This window comes from Lepidochelys kempii, chromosome 9 (assembly GCF_965140265.1).
Source record: "Lepidochelys kempii isolate rLepKem1 chromosome 9, rLepKem1.hap2, whole genome shotgun sequence".
Taxonomy (NCBI): domain Eukaryota; kingdom Metazoa; phylum Chordata; order Testudines; family Cheloniidae; genus Lepidochelys; species Lepidochelys kempii.
Window position 1 is genome coordinate 11,044,455 of NC_133264.1, and position 19,069 is coordinate 11,063,523.

The window sequence follows — 19,069 nt, forward strand, 5'->3', positions numbered from 1 at the left end:
TCCTCTGGCTCCATATAAATAATGCTGCGGGAGGTAATAGTAATTAAGGTGTTGGTAGCAGAGTTCTGACTGATTTACTTGAAGAAAGCTATACTGTAGATATAAATTCATCATTTTTAGGTGTAAACCATTTTTTGAAGTTTTATTAAGTAAGTTTCCTATTGTTTGTTTGTGTAAGAGCTACATCTACACTACAAGAATCCCCATCTCCTAAAAAATACTCTTTAAATATAAGGTTTTAAGACATTTCAGGGAACAGTTTTAATAGCCAGACAACATTTGTACGCTTGGTTTCCAAGAACAGTTTGAAACAGATTCTCAAGTTTTTATATTGCAGATCACATCTGAGTAGAAAGACTGTCCTGTGTGCCACCTCTTTTTCTATTCATAATCATCCACCCTCTTTCCCACACAGGACCACACTATACCCATATGGTAACTACAGCAAATATTTTAAAATACATGTAGTTGACTTGTTCCTGGACACAAGGAGAGCTAGAATCATGTGATCAAGTGTTCTGCCAACTACAGACTGAGAATTTGTGATGTTAGTTGGATGTTATACCTCATCCACCACAAGGCAGTAGTAGCCCAACACCACCATTTTCCTGAAACTATTCTCAAAAAACACCTTTGAAGACAATTTTAGGATACAAGCACCAGAGTAAGGCATGCACCTCTGCCTCACTTTCCTCATCTGTAAAATGGATATAATCCCTTGCGTCCCAGGGCGACTTCATTCATTCATGGCTGTAAGGCACCATGAGATCTATGGATGGGATGTACTATCATGTACACAAAACCAAAGAGACCAGAAATTCAACAAAGTCAGACAAAAAGTGGCATTAAACAAAACGAGCAAATTTTAATAAAATTTAATGATTAAATCATTAAACAAAAGTTATATACATTGCTGGCACATTGCATCATTCAGTCAAATAATCCCTTTCAACAGCTAAAAATTAGGTTTAATGATACTATTGTGTTACCATTTTTGTACCTTAGAAAAGATACCGGTGTGTTTAAAGTGCAAACTTGATGCCAGTAAGCTATATTTTAAGGGTAGCAAAAAATAAAGTTTTCATCCAATGACACAATTATAAACAACGTTAATTATATAGGAGTATCCTAATTTTTTTTTTAAATCTCAGATCCTATGCTCTTAAAGTTCTGATATATAACATGATACTCTTGCATATACCTGTCTTTCAAAAGGATCTCCTATAACTTGACTAATACCAACCTTTAAACAAACACTTTGCAAGACACAAAAACAGACTCTGTTCTGACCATTTTTCATACAGATTTTAAGGGCACAAGCTCAATAGCAATTAAAGATTAAAGAAAATCCTTTAACTGTATCCAGCATAATCACATTATTTTCTTAGGTACTTCACTGGTTTTTCTGCTTACTTCCTTTTTGTCTCTCAAATTCAGCAATTTGATTGAATATGTTGAGTAAATTCTGGGGCAGGCTCTTTTTAACACCACTTTCTGATTGCCCTTTACCATTGAGTGTAGTTTCCTCATCTAGCTCCTTTGCTTTAGTAGTTTCCCCAGGACTACTTTCCCTATTTTTATAGTCTCTCCTTTCATTTGTACTCTGCGTTAACTCACGTCTGCCACCATCATCATTTCCACTGTACTCATATAACCAAGTGCTGCTGTACTGTTTATTCTTTTCTACTGATTTGCCTGAGAAATCTGACCCTGCTGGAGAAGTGGAATACATGCTCTGACTTGAACCACACTTTCTAAACTGTTCTTTTCTCCCCTCTACTTCCTTTTCTAACTTTCTAGAATCATGTGTCTTGGTTTTATCATCTGACTTCCAGTGATATGAACTTGAGGAACCCCTCCTATTAGAGGAGGATCTGTCTGCTTTACCCTGTTTTTCATTTTTGCTGCTGGTTGACTGAGTCTTGGAGCTACAATAAGAATCCCTTGAATCTTCAGACCTACCTCCAAAAGTGTCTTCATCATCAGCAGAAGTCCTTGATAGAGAACACTGTCTGTCTCTCTCTCTCACCTCTGTCTTTTGATACACTAATCTGTCCTGCCGCTCCAGTAGTTTTTCCATTTCATATTTTTGGTTAAGGAAGGAAGCAGAGGTATCAGCTGGGGGCGAGTACCATTCATCTTTCCTACTCTGATCTCGCTGATGTGAAGAAACCCTAGATGAATGTTTTTTGGAGCTGCGAGAGGACACTGACTGATTTCTACTCCTTTTCTTGTGCCTTTTGTGATCAGAAGAGGAGGAGGAAGAGGATGAAACTGATACATCAGATGAGGAATCACTTGAGGAGGAGGAAGAGGAAGAAGTTGATCTTCTCCTTTTCTTCTTCAGCCTAAAAATGTAATTAACCTATGAGGCATCACCATCACCAGAATCATCCATAGACTGCAAGTTTCTGGCAAAGCTCTGTCCTTTTCAAGGTCCCTGGAACACAGCCTTTAACTCAGAACAGCTCCAAGACCAAAATATTTAATAAAAGCCTCATTGGAACATGGAGAGAATCTTTTAGCCACACAGTACTTTAAAAAAATATTTATTTTCTTGTGTACATTTCAGCTACTTGAAGTGCAGCGGATCAGCTGGGAAGGACACAGGATTGTAGAGAGTCCTATGTGGATCATACTCTTGAAGTAGCTTATTTAGCAAGCTTCAGATATGCTATTGCAACAAAAAAAACTTTGAACTTTGAAACAACCTAAAGTAATATTTAAACAACCAATGTGACTCAAAAGAGGGCGATCTTTAGATGAGTTTAGGTGAGATCCTGGACTGCGGTCAGATCTGAGTAATATTCACAAACCACTAGTGACAAGAAGGTATACTAGGCCCAATCTGGCAAGCCTTGCACGTGTAGAATTGCCATGATTTCAAGTGACATTCCTGCGTAGGGAGGACTTTAACAAACAGGCTCTTTGGGGCCTTGGTATTACAAGAAGGGTTCTTCTCGTTGGGTATCCCATCATACTTCCTAAATACCCATTTAGGCAGATAAGTATTATTTCCATATATTCCCCCTGCAAAAATCCAGGTGTAGTAGTAAAGAACACCTCATAGGAAAGTTTGGGGGAAACAACTTGTTAGTTCTACCTAACTAAAATTTTCTTTTTTAACTAATGAAATCTGTAGGAAAATGGATTCTTCACGGGCTTATCTGTTCATTCGCTCTTTTAGGCATAATCCTGCTTTAATAACCTCACTATTTGTTGCTGTGGAAGCAATTACAATGTCACAAACAGATGGGATTACAACTTTATATGGGGACTTTATATTATATTCTGAGCAGCGGGAGCTAGTGAACTACTGAAATCAGAGGTTATTTTATGCCGTTAACCCAGCTAACAGGGTGGGAAAGAAAACAGCATATAGAAGATTATCCATGAGGTATCAGTGGCTGTTTAGTGGCTTTATTTAAAAAAACAAACACATTGCTTTATTCACTATTGCCTGACCTCTGTCACCTGTTAAGAAAATGGGGTTTAAGTATGAATCACTAATGTAAAAAGGAAGCTTAGCAATAACAGGAACAGAAATATCACCCATTTCAGTGACTGGATGCTAACTGCTGTTTACTTACTTATGTTTTATATTAGTGATGCTAATGCTCTGGTTCTAATCAGCAGTAGATTCTTTAAGATGTAGTATATTGAATATAATAGGGTTACCTTTTTTCTTCTTTTAAGAGCTTACGCAGTTTTTGTGCACTTGTTTCTATTTTCTTTTCCTTCTGTCTCTCTTCTTTTGCAGCTTGCTTCTCCCTCATTTCCAAAGATTTCTTTTTTGAACCCAGACATCAAAAAATCATATTAAAAGTAACAGTATGGTAACCCAATATTTCCCCAAATCCCACCCCCCACCACCACAAGATATATAAACACACACACCAACGAATACAATACCAAGATTCCCAGATGAAGATGTTATGTTAATCAAATAAAAGTTGATTGTGCAGAAGTTTGGCATTAATCGTTGAGATGATCAGTATGGTATTAAGGACCATATTGCAGTAAATATCACATTAAAAAAAGACATGACCAGCCATTGCATTGGTACCCATGACCCAGGCCAAAAGAGGCAGGAAAAATACAGCAAAGTTAGTTACGTGAATAAAGATTGAAACAGGGAGATACGTATTGGGGAAGGTGGTATTACAGTTTGTATATAAAACGTGATGACAAATCCAATTTTAAAATGTTGTTGGAAGTGGCCATGTTCGGATACAAACCATTTTGTAATCGTACCACAGCCCAGTTTGATGCATGTTTACATAAGAAATCATATTCCAGTGGGTTGTTGTTGATGAGCAGCACCAGATGTCAGACACAGCAGCAACGGTCCAGTTCAGAAGAAAATGCATTGAAAAAAACACATATCATCAGTATTACAGGAAAAGAGTATTTCACGTTTGAACTGTAAATTGTATCATTCTAGTAGGGCAGCTAAAAACAGAGAGACATGTAAACCAAGGTTTACTTAGAGGTAACGGAGCCTTCAGTTACTAAACAATCAATCATTAAAGGCATGCTAACTAAGCCCATTAGCTGGACAGGCTCCTGTACCCCACAGCTCTCTAAGGGCTTGTCTACATTGTGCAACAATATGCACTATGGCGGGGAGGCAATTTCTAAAAACGCTAACGTGCTAAGTGGTCCATGTAGACCCTGCTGGTGTGCACTAAAAGCTCCCTGATGTGCTTTAACGTGGTACCATTTGAAATGGTTTGAAACAGTTGAATTCGTATCCAGGGTGAGCAGCAAGTCTCTGGATACCAATTCTCAAGGCTTGGCAATGGTCATATAAGAAATACTGCCTTAGGATATAAGGGAAACCCTTAATTTATCGTGGGCAAACTTACACAAACTGCTGAACAACAGCGAGCCTTATGTTCCTCAGCTGCATCAATGACCATCACCATCAGTATAACTTGGAATGAGAGTAAAACCATTTCTTTGACTTGTTTCATCACTTTTATTTGTGACTTAGGTTGTAAGACTCCTTGTTACAGCAACAATACTTTTTCTCAGGATAATGCCAAATATGTTGGCAGTGCTCACATACTGCAAGTGGAGATTTCTGCAGTATAATTTAGCTTTAATAAAGGTTACCATAAATCTCCTCTTCCCCATCCTTCAACAAAACCTTTTCACATTATGGCTTCCCTGACCTGCTAAAGCAGTGTCAATCAAGCCCTACATAAAGAAACCAGCCTGCACACTTCTACCCCAGTCTATTTACTTCCTTCAGCACAGCAGCATTGAGTACAGCAACCCAGTGCCCCAGTTCTCTAACTTTAATTCACTCTTTTTGATCCTATCTGGAAAACAAAGTAAGTAAAGGAGACCAATGAAAAAGCCAAAGAGAAGGCCACAGACAAAGGAGCTTGACATGGAGACCCATAGGGGCTCACTAAGGAAACATGTTGTGGGCGGCAGAGAAAAGAAAAAAAGGGACCCTGGAACTTGCTTCCCCCATTATTTCCTCCAAAGCTTGCACCCTGGTTTAATTGTTATTTTTTTCTCCGTTTTAAATAACTGACTTGTTAATTTGCACCTCACAAATTTGGCAGAATTCTGGATTATCAGCTGACCATAACAGTGACACGGTGTCCTCAGCTCTCTCCAGGCCTTTAATTAAGATCCTTTTTGTGCCACATGAAGATACACAAAGTCTTCCTTTTGAGCTAGCCCTGATTAGTCTTACCCTGCTCCTCTTTGAATATTCCCAATTACAACCCTCTGGCATATGTCTAAAACTGACCTGTCTGTTTCGGGATTTCACCCTACACAAAGTCTTAATTCTGTATCAGCAGTCCCACTCATGTGAACAGGTTGTTCTCTCCTCCCCTTCACCAGAAACAGTTACTGAGTTCTGGTCTTTCCCTGCATCCGACTGCTGTGCTGTTGCTTCCCCTGCCCATCTGAAATGATCAAGCCATCCACAGGCACCTTGCTTTTTGTAGATACAGCCATAATACTTACTGTGACAGATGTGTTGTAAAGAGGGGAAAGAGGAGAATAAGACACAGTAACCAGTAAATCATTTCCCCCTTCCCAATGTTTTTAATAAGAGTTTTGATTGTAGCAGATAAAGTTAAGAGAAAATAAAGAATCACCTGCATATGTTTACGGAGTTTCAGTAAGGCATCCTCCGCTTCTTTAAAAGTCTCATCCAAAATTAAAGCTTTCTTATAATAATTCTGAGCATTTAATAGGTTATCTTCCTCTTCCAACCTAACATTCATATGACAAATGTTTACAACAAACAGAATTTGTTTTTGATTATAATGCTTACTGTCTTAATTCTCAGACCGATACGTATTAAAAAGCTCACTAAAATGCAGATGTTTACATCCCTGACATGTCATTACTTTCTGAACATCAGTAGTACTGTACTTTCAAACTCTGATTCCAGTTTTTGATGAATAAAATGTCCTGTTACTTCTGAATGAGTCTCCAGTTTACTCAGATTGATAAACCTTTTTTTCCTGAATATTAATTCTGGAATTCTTACTGTTTTTCTGAGTAGAGTATTTATATGCAATTAATTCAGAAGTTTAATAAAACAAAACACAAGTCATGGTATAAAAAAATGTGTAAAAATTTTAAATGTTGTAAAAATGCCTTGTTAAATATTCATCACAAAATTTCATTGAATGTTATACAGGTTTAATATTCCATCAGCTAAACTGTATTAAGAAAAAACAGTGAGGAGGAGAGATTTAAACTGATGTGTGGTAGGGTGGGGCAACATGGGAGAATATAAACAGATTATACACCCTGAACTGCTTTCACAGCAGACTTCTTATTGTTGGCACACAGGCAGGAAAGAGATAAAACACTCCCTTTTTTATATACTTAGTTAGCCCAATATAAAAAAAGAATGAAAAAACTGAATTGCCCATAACTGCATAAAGAATAGAATTCAACACTTACTGGCCTCCTCTTTCCACAAGTGTCTGACAGAGATATTTCCTTGCATTTCTATGGGTTGGACAGTTTTTTAACGCAACTTCAAAATCATCTATGGCTTTGTTTAAGCTTCCTTTTGTTGCATAACTATAAAAATGGAAAAGCGATACAGGAATTGTAAATAAACATCACAATTGATCTTTAAATAGATTATTGGAATCCATCTTTAACAACGAAGGGGAAAAATAAAGAAAAGACTTACAGTGCCCCACGAGCTACCAAGGCTTCAACATTTTGTGCATCTATTTCCAAGGCCTTGTTGTATTCATTCATAGCCTCCACGTGGCGACCAACCTTAAAATAATCAACCCCTATCTTCACACTAGAATAGTAAAAAAAAAAAGAAGCATTACAGAGTCATCAAGCTAAACAAATATACTTAAAATCAGTTTGAGAAGCCGTGCAACTTGTAGTACATCATCCTGCCATAAGAGTAACAGAATTGGAGCATTTTAGCAAGATACAGTTTCAAGAATTGCTCTTTAGATTAATGCCATATTTACATCACACCAAAGTGTAAATTCTTTTATCTGAAAGTTTAGAAAGCACACATACATGCTACACTGTATTCTCCATTTACAAATGGTAGGCTTACAGTACTTTAGTGTTTTTCTAAGACTTGTCATATTACCCCCTAATGGGGGGAGAGTTTTAGGCCATGTCTATGCTTACAAGCTTAAAGCAGCACAGATGTACTGATACAGCTGTGCTGGTGTAAGATCGTGTAGCCATGTAATATGGATGGGAGAGCGACATAATAAAATCAGCTCAACAAGCAGTAGTAGCTCTCCCGCTGACATGGTGCGGCGCACACAAGCACTTATGCAAGCAAAATTTATGTCATCCAGGGGTGTATTTTTTTCACACCACTGAGCGACAAAAGTTTTGCCGACATAAGTGCTAGTGTAGACATGGCTTTATAATGTACAGGGACAGATTCAACGCTATAGTAAGGGGGCACAATGACACTGAAGTCAATTTTGCCCCATGTAAGATGCTTTAAGACTTATATTTCATATCTTACAAACTGAAGCTTCTCTCACACATTTGTCTAAAGATAAATTATCTTCTAATGAGTTAACAGTTGGGGCTCCGAATTTCATATCAGATTTATCATGAGACTTCACTACAGCAATCAAGATTCATGATTTAATACAGCAATATATGGCCACAGATTATAGAAAATGGTTGTACTTAATCTCCACTGAATAAGACCTTATTGAATTGCGGGATGATTGTCAAATAATTGCAGCTGAGTTGCAGACAACACGTGGAAAATTGCAGAAAAGTAATAATGGACCTTTATTATTTGCAGTAATTTGGAAAAGCTTAGAGCGGGGGCCCTGGGGGCGGCCAGCCAAGGCTCCCACTGTTGAAATTGCAGTGGAGGCCTAATATTGCGGGATTCACAATATAGCAAATTAAGCAGGGTTTAACTAATGAAATAAATGATGTACTATATTAAAATTAAAGACAGTTTCCAAGACTGGCATTATCTCTACCACCACTAATTCCATCTCATTCCCCTTCCAGCTGTATCATTTTTATGTCTGGGACTACTTCCCAACTAAATATTGCTTCTGTGGACCTGCCTACTCATCTCAAGAATTTCCATGGACAGGAGGTGAGACCAGAATGGCAAGGGGCAATTCCCAGCTTGACTGGGTTATGGGCAGAGGCTGCTGAGCTGAAAGATGATAAACCTTCCCCTATTCACCCTCTTCTCCACGCTGGACTAAGGGAGATTGGTAAACCACTTTGTCTATTCCCTTTCCAACTCTGTGCTTTTCCTGGTAGAGCTGGGAAGGAACTTTGTTTCCCACCCTGAAAGAATTTTGAGATTTCAAAAAAAGTTTTCCCATCCTGAATAGCAACAAAAAGTCAAAGTCTTAATAGTTTCTGCACACTTTCAATCCATAAAAAAATTTAGTTTGGGTCTACCAAAACGTTTTGTTTAGATTTTGACCTTTTTACATTTAAAAGCATAAATTAACTACAATTTTAAAACAAAAAGTCATTTCAAAGCAAAAAATGAAGTTGCTTCAGCAATGTTGAAACAAGAGGTTTTGACAATTTTGAACATTTCTAATTAAAAAGAAAAAGAAAAATCAGGATATTCGTCAAAACCAACTCTTTCCTGTGAACACTTTCTGTGAAACAGCATTTTCCAGTGAAAAAGCCATCTCGTTGGAAAATTCCTGACAAGCCCCATCTCCTGGGTGCCTGCTGGGCTATGGAAGAGCAGAATGCACTCTGCAGCTTCATCCCAGGCACAGCCGAAAAGAAACGGCAGCTGCCCAAAGCAGCCTCTTCAAATGCTCTCAGTGAGTTCAGTGTTGATACACAGTGACTGACGCCAGCTCAGGCCACAAGGGAATTGCTCACAAGTCCAGGTTTGGGCTCAGGTGTCAAGACAAGGGAACTCAAGGTCATCTGATTGCTATTTATAAAAGGCTGAGCTGGGTACTAGGGCTAGGGTCCTTTGGGAAAGTTGAGGAGACAAGACAGAGCAGTGCTCAGGTCTAATTTCAGGAGCCAGCACAAGTTATAAGTGACCTTAACCTTTGGGAACTAAACTAAAGGCTTTTCCTTAAAATTTGATTTTTTTTTTTACTTTACAAACAGAGAGCATTCCCCCACTCCCATAACCTATCAACTGACCACAGCCACTCAGTAAGTTGCTCCCTGGTGATATTCAGGAGGTTATTCATTGTGAACACTGGTCCAAAGAAATATGATGAACTATGATCATTGATTCTAAAGTAGATGCCACCTAAATTGCTTGACAAGAAAATTAAATACGCTGTACCATTTCAAGGCCCAAGATGCAGATTGCTTTTTCCTCAATGCAATGGCAAAGTCTTCTTCATTGAAGTTTTTGCTGTTTAAAAACAAACAAAAAAACAAACAAAAAAAAAACAATCAAGGGAATAAAATTATTAACTACCCAAGTTTCCTTCTGAGTCTACATTATCAAAAATTTATACCAAGGTTTAAATAAAATTTCAGCATGGCTGAAACAATATTATATTACTCTCCCCTCAATCAGCAATAGCATTTCCGATTTCCAAAGTCATAGCCTCCCTAAATGTATTTGTCTATTGTAGTTAAGTATACTGTCCCATGCCAGTTGCATTAATATAGATTAAATTTTGAGCTACACATCAAATGGGAAATAATCTACATGTTAATTTTCTGTACTTGAGAAAGAAAATTTTCTGAAACTGTACTGCTCAGAAGATCAGGTCCATTAGTAAAGCAAGCTATTACTAAGAAGTGTTGGGGATAAATATTATTAGGATGTAAAGTAACCTGTGATTTTAATCTAATGTTCCCACCAATATACAATGAACAGTTTACCCAGTTAAACAGTATCAAGCAGATTACTAGTGGATGAAGTGGCTTAGAATTCTGTCACTTTTTTAAAAAAGTGGCAGAATTTTAAGAGTAATTTTGTTGTTCTGGAGTGTCTTTTATATTTAATTGCTGAGCTCACGCAAGAGAGGATCAACCCAAGGTTGAAGTAACAGTTGTCACAGAAATTTTTACATAGAAACTACAAATAAAGAGACATTTCAGATAGTGGCGTTTTCTCTAGAAAGCAATGGAGACGGTGCAATGTCACTGTACCTTTGCAGGCCTCTCATTAACGATGGTGGGCTGGATTCACTTAGTCCTAGTTTTCCTAATAAAAATTCAACTACTGCTGGATTAGCAAATCCCAAGGAATGATGCAAGACTTTTTCATATGTCTCCGAAGTACTGGCTACTTCAACACTTCTCCTTAAAGAAAATATGAACATACACAAATATGACCACTCATTTCTTTAGTAATGTTGACATATGTAAAGTCAACATACATTGATACTTTTACCCACACTGGTTCACAAGCAAATTACATAGCTTCCCTTCCCTCAAGTGGAAATACAACACAACTCCTTGGCCTTTGCTGCTGTTCCTCCTCATCCACTAGCTGCAGAATTCTGTGGTCAGTTTCCCTGCCCTTCCTCCTCCTGTTTTATCCCACCCTTTGCCCTCCTGACTAATGAGAGGCAGTACTTGAAAACCTCATTTTGGCTCTCTTCTCTTGCAGTACCATAGCTCCTTCTGGGCCTTGAGACAAGCCCTACAAGCACTCCTGTACTTCTTGCTGAAGACAGATTTTAAGAGTTTCATATCTCAGCCCTTTAAGTCATTAGTTTATTAATCCTGTATTCTCCCACGTAATGATCATTTCCTGCAATATATATTTTAAGTCTCTCTCTCGGCTAAGTTTACTTCATTCTTCATCTTTTTGTGAAAAATTCTGAAACGAACTACATCCATATATGAACAGTGATGCTTTTATTTAGGAAAACAAGTCAATAGTATAAAATTGAAGAATATATGTCGATCAGCAGAGTACAAGAGAATGCAAGGTCTTACCTATAATGTAAAGGCAAGTCTTCAGAACTAATTACCCCCAGTTTAGTACTAGATAGACTGGGTGGAAGAGCAGAGCTGTGCAGTGATATCGTGAGCTTTTCATGGTAACGATCAATGTCCTTGATTGCAGCTATAAAAAAACCAACAAAAAACCCCACTAAACAACATCTTAAAGTTGAGAACAAAGTCAACAAAACTGGAAAGAAACAGCTTCCAGAACAGTTTTAATATGCATTCACCTTGTATAAGGTCTCCAGTTTGATAATATGATAAAGGATCACCATGGCTGCTATGAGAAGGCACATCTCTCAACGGACAAAGAGCCTGCAATGGAAGAGACCAAAAATGTGACCAGGAACTCTTATCTTAATAAAGCAAATGATAATAAAATGTGTTGCATTAGAAGACAACTTCCCTCAGCCCAGAAGTATCAGCTTGCACAATGAAGATTTGTCCCATGAGCAAATATTAAATTATGTTTCAAAAAAATCTAGGTTTTAAGTACAATGGCAGTTATCCTGCTGAAGAGAACTCATTTGTGATACTGTGATATTGAAGACTAATGTGAGTAATCCAGTTTCCACCCAGCTTTAACCCTTAAACAAATGTTGAAAAATGAACTTATCTGTAATCAAAAAAGTCCATTTTGTGTATATTAAACTAGATGGAAACTAGTCTTAGGTTATGTCTACACTACGGCCCTCACAGCGGCACAGCTATATCGCTGCAGCTGCACCGCTGTAAGATCGCCTATGTAGCCGCTCTATGCCGACAGGAGAACATCTCCTGCCGACATAGCGCTGTCCACATTGTCGCTTTTGTCAGTAAATCTTATATCGGTCCAGGGGGTGTTTTTTTCACACCCCTGACCGACAAAAGTTTTGCCAATGAAAGTGCTAGTGTAGACAAAGCCTAAATCTGTCCAAAATTGAGCATTAAAGCAGAGTGATATTAGTATGATTCAATTCAGATCGAGGTCAATGCATCAAAATATACACTAACTTTTCAACCTACAGCTAAAATATTTGAGTGGTAAAGAAAGAAAATATCTTGCTAAGAAAGCAAGGCGGCTTCCACCTTAATCAAAGCCAGAATGCATTAAGGCTTTGAACTATTAACCATCCCAGAACTCAGATTTACCCCTCATAATTCAGGTCCCTAGCACAAGATGGAGCCAACACATTAGAAAGCCAGGACTGCCCTGCATCAGTTTACTTGTTACTGATCATACTCAAGTCTTACAGTGATTTCTAACTGTGAGATCTCTCTGATGACACCACTGCCCAGACAGATTAACACCATGAAAAAGCCAAATTCACGAATAGAACTAATTCTTCCGATCACAACATCGCCACGCTCAATGTCTCGGAAAAACAGCTCCCTCCTGTCCTCACTTGGCACCTCCATGAACTGCTCCAGGGGTGGCATAACAGCATAACAATCTGCAATTAATGGGGAGAAAAAGTTATGAAATAACTGCTCTGCCTTCTGAAATCTAATTACAGTTCACTATAGTATCAGAAAATCAATGTGATTTTTAATAAAGCACTTTATATTCCTTTATTAGGCATTATGTATAGGCAACACATCCCAACATACACAACGTTGCAATAGGAACTCTTGTTCCTTCTTGACCTGAGGAAACTAAGAGCACTCTTTCCTTTCTCACTCCTGCCCTGGCCAACAAGGTCCTCCATGCCCATGTCCAAGTCCCCAGAGATCTCATTCCCTCCTCCCCATATCTGTACTTTAATTTTCTGCTCAAAAAGGATTGGGTAACATTTGCTTTTTAGAGTCTGTCAATATCATTTCTTTAGTCAGCCAGAAACAGTAATTTTTGATCAACACAAGGTCAACACTTGCTTCATATATCCACTACAAACTCTGCGGCACCCAGCATCTGCTAGCCGCCAGTTCACATCTATTGCATTTTGAGTTATTGGCAGAGAGAAGCAAGATCCTGGATCCAACCTGACTTCTCTCTTGTCTAACAGCTTCAGCTAGCTCTGTAATTTTCTACAGATCAAAGAACTGGTTTGCTATTGCATCTATTGGCAGCTATTAACAACTTTCAGCATAGGAATACCCCTATCTAAGCTCTGCCCATTCTCCCAATAGAGTTTAATACGTTGACACCTTAACTCAAAGACAGAAAGAAATGGTGGGGTGATTGGGGGCACACAGGGACTGGCACGGGTGGATGTACAAAATCCCTGAAATTGAAGGGGACGGAAAGGTGGCACACAGAGAGCTTGTAGGAGGAAAGCAGGGGAAACACAGGAAGCCAAGAAGGCCTGCTGTAAGCAATGATCTTGTCCTACAGAAGTTATGAAGTGTGCATTTTCACATCACAATTTTGCTTCCAGCAAAAAATCTCCTAGGAGCTTTCCTCTCTCTACCCAATTTATCTTCAGCCAGCTAGAGGGGCCCACTTTCAAAGGACCTATTGTTTCTGCAGAGCCTGTTTGCTGAGACAAACTTCACCCATTCTGTTCCAATGGAGAATTCATACCATCACAACTCTTCCAGCCTCAGTTTCCACAGCTACATTCTCAGTTACTTCGGACAGCCACATAAGATTCTATTCCCAGATACCTTTTCAGATGGTCCTTAAACCTGAAAGCCCATTTGCACTTAAAAAGTTGGATTGAACACAGCATTTGGCCTACTCGAACAACAAAGTGTATAACCCTCTAGTTAATACGGTGGAGTGACAGCAACTTTAGTACTAGACTTCACATAACAATGAGTACTTTTTACTGACTGTTTAATTTGAATATTTTTCCAAAATGCTAAACACAGATATCCATTAAGTAACCATGGGTGGCATGGTGGCCCCACCTGTGCTCTGCCTCTTCCCTTCTCTGCTCTGCCCTTTCCCCAAGGAGGAAAGCATGAGTGGCAGGGGCATCGGAGAGGAGGGATGTGGCAGGGGCCTCGCGGGGGGAGCGAGGAGAGGAGGGACACAGCAAAGGTACCGGGTCTGGGGCAGAGTGGGGGTGGAGCTGTGGGCGGAAGAGGTAGGACAGGGAGCTAGCTTCCCACAGGGGAAGCTTCACCTGACGCCCATGTAAGTAACCAAAACGCCCACATATTTTGCTTCTTTTACAATGTGTCACCACATTTTTCCAACAACAATTGTTTTTTAAACAGCAGGAAACTTTCAACCTTAACAGAGCTGCTGTTCTAACAAAATAGTTTGCCGACAAGAAAAAAGGCACCTTGGAACATCCCCAGCAAGTCTGTACAACAGAATGGTAGAATTCCCATTTCTTTTGCATGAAGGATCAGTGTTAGTAATAACGCCTCCCTGCATTTACTTGGTGAGCATCAGAGGAGTTTAGAATGTTTTACATATAAGTACACCCTAACAAACCTGTGTAGCAGGTAATCTAGTAATCTGTGTAGCAGGTAGTAATCTAGTTGTATAAATAGGGATATTGAGGCACAGAAAGACCAAAGTCAAAGTATGGGATAGAACCCATGTCTTCAAAATCCCAGACTCATAATACAACACCGTAATAGCTGCATTCCCCTCAGATGCTTAGCAATGTGCGCTTACTTTTACACTTTGTTCCTGAAGATAATGTTGGAATATTGATGGATCCTTTGGACAGTAAATATTTAACAGAAATTCTCTGAAAGAAGGCTCTTCATACAAAATATTGTATGAACGTATTTCTTGCAATAATTTATCAATTAACACTTAATGCTTGAATTTTAGTGTTAATAAGATTAAATATTCTCCTCAATTCCTAAGCTAACACTTTGGGTTTGTTCACACAAGAAAATTTATCCAGAATAGGGTTGGGTATAAATTTAAAGCAGATTAAAGCAGTTATTTCTGAATAACTCATTGTGTATTCCAGAATAAGGGCACACTATTCTGAATTAGTTTAATCTGCTTCCAGAATAAGAGCATCCACACATGAAGTTAATCAGGAATAACTTCCTGTTTAATCAAGCCCTTAAGAAGCGTGCTGTGACCTTCTGAACAGCAGTCACGTTCCTCCCAAAAGACTGTTACGTTTCAGCAAAGCAAGTTTGTGTCCACCTTGGTGTGTAATTAAAATTGGGGTCTTCCAGGAACACAGGTGCAACAGACCCTCGCTAGAGCACGTGTTGCTATAGTGCGGATTCACATATAGCACGGTCACGGCGATGGATCCCAAATTTAAATAGGGATCCATGGTAATGTGGCCCCTGCTATAACACGGTCCCCGCATTAACGCGGTACCGCGCATGGATCCTGAACCCTGGGTTCTAGCGAGGGTCCAGTGTATTACATAAATCAGTCTTGTAAAATTATGCTCATCCATTCACTTAATACAAATAATTTTCTCACCAGCTCAGTAAAGAGTACGGAAGTGTGAGAAATAATTTTACAAGGCTGACATGATTTAGTCTGATCTATGACTAATGACATCAGCGCTTTAGATAATGGCATAGAATACACTTAAAAAGTTTGCGGATGATACCAAACTGGGAGGGGTTACACGTGCTTTGGAGGATAAGATTAAAATTCAAAATGATCTGCACAAACTGGAGAAGTGGTCTGAAGTAAATATGATGAAATTCAATAAGGACGAATTCAAAGTACTCCACTTAGGAAAGAACAATCAGTTGCACACATACAAAATGGGAAATGACTGCCTAGGAAGGAAAACTGTGGAAAGGGATCTGGGATTAAGAGTGGATCACAAGCTAAAAAAAAAAAAAAGCACAACCATAATTCTGGGATGTATTAGCAGGAGTGTTGTAACCAAGACACAAGAAGTAATTCTTCCGCTCTACTCTGTGCTGATTATGCCTCAACTGGAGTATTGTGTCTAGTTCTGGCACCACATTTTAGGAAATATGTGGACAAATTGGAAAATGCCAGAGAAGAGCAACAAAAATGATTAAAGGATTTTTAAGAACAGGTTAGACAAACACTTGTCAGGAATGATCTAGATAATACTAGTGCTGTCATGAGTGCAGGGGACTGGACTAGATGACCTCTCAAGGTCCCTTACACAAGTCATATTTGAGGTGGTCATAACCCCAGTCCAAGACTGATTTAGGTCTCAGTTCTGCAAATATGCACCTGGGTAACTTTATTCATGCAAATAGTTCCACTAATTTATGGGACTACTCATATGCCTAAGTGTGTGAGGAATCCATGGCCTTTTTTTTTGTACATCTGTTTTTTAAAAAGCGGAAGCTGTTTTGAGAACTGGAAGATCAAGGATGCCTTCTGCTTCCACGACTCCATTTTCACATCAGTACTACAGTGTTCAGAGTGTCACTCAAGGTGTTTACATTTTCATATTAGATAAACTGAAAACATACTTATTTAAGCCAAAAATGCAAACATGTTACCTTTCCCCACCACATTCCACAGTATAGGCCTTAATCATGGTTGACTAAAATGATAATTATTTTTAAAATCTGACAGATGTATTCAGAGTGTGAAGATTATTTAAATGATTTATCTACTCCATGCATTTCTAAACTTCAAAAAACTTGAAATAAAATAACACTCTTTTTATAAATACCATTTATTTTTAAAATGTATTGTATACACAAGACTTTTACTGAATTCCTTCAGCTAATTTGTCTCTTAGAGAATCACTTTTCACCTGTGATTACAGGATTTACCTTCATTCTCTTCATTTGATTCTGAATCTGTTGATGCACTTGGTTTCCATGAAAGAGCAAAAAGTAAATCAGCTTTCTTTGCAATGAAGTGTTGTATCTCAATGTTATCAATTCTCTTCTCTTTCCTAAGAAAAATAAAGAAAAATCTAGTCCTCCCGGCTTTGTTCACATAGCATGCTACACCTGCTACATAAAAATAAATAAATAAATAAATCACTGTCCAGGGCTTTGCATAAGCATTTAATTAAATGTGCCCCAATTTATACTACTGATGACATGTTTAGTACAAAATGCGTTGCCCAAGTTTTTCTATATCTAATGTAGAGCATGGTGGTAGAGACAACATTTGTGTACAGCACCAAGAACATGAATGGTGCTGAATAGCGAAGCTTCCAGAACAATGGCGTTTGGATTTTCTCTGTCAAACTAAGCCTAGCAGATTTCACAGTATGCTGCCAGGTGCCTTTGCATCAGCTTTTGAATTGAGTGTACAGATACTACTAGGAAGTAGGACACAAAAAGCTCCTCCTGCCATTTCCCTTTCAGCCACAAGAAAGAAATCCATCCTCAATACCCTGAAGCCTTTCAACTCCAGCGATGAAAAACACTATTCAGGAAGAGGGTATTAGTGCAATGCGGCCCTGTTCCTGGAGTCCAGTGAAAAACGTCAGCTTTCATTTAAAAAGAATGAAATTCTAGCCCTCACGGTTCCAGAGGAAAGCTTGGAAACAGGACGCAGGAACCAAAAGGCAAAGAACCAAACATTCACTTTTTAACCACCTCTGATTTTTAAGCCAGTCATCGGTGGGTTTTTTTGTTTTTATGGGGGGGGGGGCGCTGACTCATTTGTAAATGCCTGTGGCTACCACTACCAGGGAGCTGCTCAGGGGCGAGGGAGCTGGTGTCAGCGCCCAGGCTGGGGGAGACTCTGCCCGAGGCTTAGAGGGACGAAGTCCAGGGCAGCGGATCCCCGGTTGTGGGGGGAGGGGAGTGCGGGTCCCTCTGACCCCGGGGGTCACCGACCGAGCAAACCCTCGGCGGGGGCTGTGGAGCCGCATTAAAGCCGAGACAGGGGCGGAGGGGGGCGGGCTCCCCAGACCCGGCTGGGGCGTATCAGCAGCTCCCCGGTCCGGCTCCTTACCTGGCGGGCGGCTGATGCTGGGCTTCCCGGGGCGGCTCCAGGCTGGGCCCGGCCGGGGGCAGGAGGCCCCGGAAGTCGGGGTTATCGTGCTGCTCGGTGCGGAGCAGGGAGAGCAGCGTGGGGCCATGGAAACTCAGCGCCTGGCGGAGCAGGTCCCGCTCCATCCCCACCGCGGCGACTCCCCCCTCCCACCGCGCAGCCACCGGAAGCTTCAGAGGAGCAACCCGGAAGTAGAACCCGCCCTCGTCTTCCCCCTCCCCGGAAGGGGAAAAGGGCGGGGTTACAGGGGGAGCCCGCAAAAAACACCGGCCCCGCTCTCGCGCATGCGTACGGCGGGAGGGCGGGAGCTGTGAGGGGGCGGGGCGAGAGAGGCCGAGGGACGGGACGGGACGGAACAAGAAAAGCTCCGTCCCTGTGCCCCCCTCCCTTTGCTCAGCCCGGCGCGAGGGGCCGCTGGCAAGGCGGGGTACGGGCTCCCTCAGCCCGCCCGTCTCCGGTAGCTGGGCCCCGCCCAGAGCGGGGGCGCGGGGGCGGGGTTAAGGACGCACGTCTCGTGCGGGCCAGCCCCGGCGGGGGGGGGGGTATCGCCAGCCCCTCGTGACACGAGCTGCAGTGTCGCACCAGCGCGCGCGCGGGGGGGCGGCTGCGGGAGCTCGGGCGGGAGCGGGGGTCACGCTCCCAGCTGTTCTCCGCCGGGCCCGGGCGCTGCAGGGCTGGCGTTGCCGGGCAAGCAAAGGGGGCAAGCCCGTTGTGAGGCTTCGGCCCGCCTGCCTGCGCTGCCGCTCGCTGGCCGCGCTGGAAGCGGGAGTCTGGCCGGAGATGACATTTCCCGCTCCAGCAGCCCTGCTCGGTGGGCGCCCGTAGTCGCTGGGATTAGTGCAG

General features: G+C 40.8%; 1 protein-coding gene across 5 annotated transcripts; it reads right to left on the minus strand.

Moving 5' to 3' along the window:
• Positions 1-845: 845 nt before the first annotated feature.
• On the minus strand, positions 846-18,449 carry TTC14 (tetratricopeptide repeat domain 14). 5 transcript variants are annotated; one of them, XM_073359297.1, is made up of 12 exons: positions 18,188-18,449; positions 17,047-17,171; positions 12,649-12,848; positions 11,646-11,730; positions 11,407-11,563; positions 10,612-10,764; positions 9,791-9,862; positions 7,184-7,303; positions 6,946-7,068; positions 6,126-6,261; positions 3,679-3,788; positions 846-2,348 (listed from the first exon to the last, which is right to left on the minus strand). In XM_073359297.1, the coding sequence occupies exons 1-12, from the start codon at positions 18,349-18,351 to the stop codon at positions 1,394-1,396; spliced, it is 2,400 nt and encodes a 799-aa protein (XP_073215398.1). In that variant the 5' UTR covers positions 18,352-18,449; the 3' UTR covers positions 846-1,393. The 5 variants fall into 5 exon arrangements, with proteins under 5 accessions (XP_073215398.1, XP_073215400.1, XP_073215399.1 ...); XM_073359299.1 differs by having other exon boundaries at positions 11,407-11,536; positions 18,188-18,448; XM_073359298.1 differs by having other exon boundaries at positions 6,126-6,243; positions 18,188-18,447.
• Between the last annotated feature and the right edge of the window lie 620 nt (positions 18,450-19,069).

What these genes read in the sequence shown, in the direction of transcription:
- TTC14 (XM_073359297.1), bottom strand. Translation starts at nt 18,351, where the DNA reads ATGGAGCGGGACCTGCTCCGCCAGGCGCTGAGTTTCCATGGCCCCACG. An exon ending in ATCAAATGAAGAGAATGAAG is followed by an intron (nt 12,849 to 17,046) that starts GTAAATCCTGTA and finishes CATTAATTGCAG; the next exon opens with ATTGTTATGCTGTTATGCCA. An exon ending in CTCTTAAAAGAAGAAAAAAG is followed by an intron (nt 2,349 to 3,678) that starts GTAACCCTATTA and finishes TTACATTTTTAG; the next exon opens with GCTGAAGAAGAAAAGGAGAA.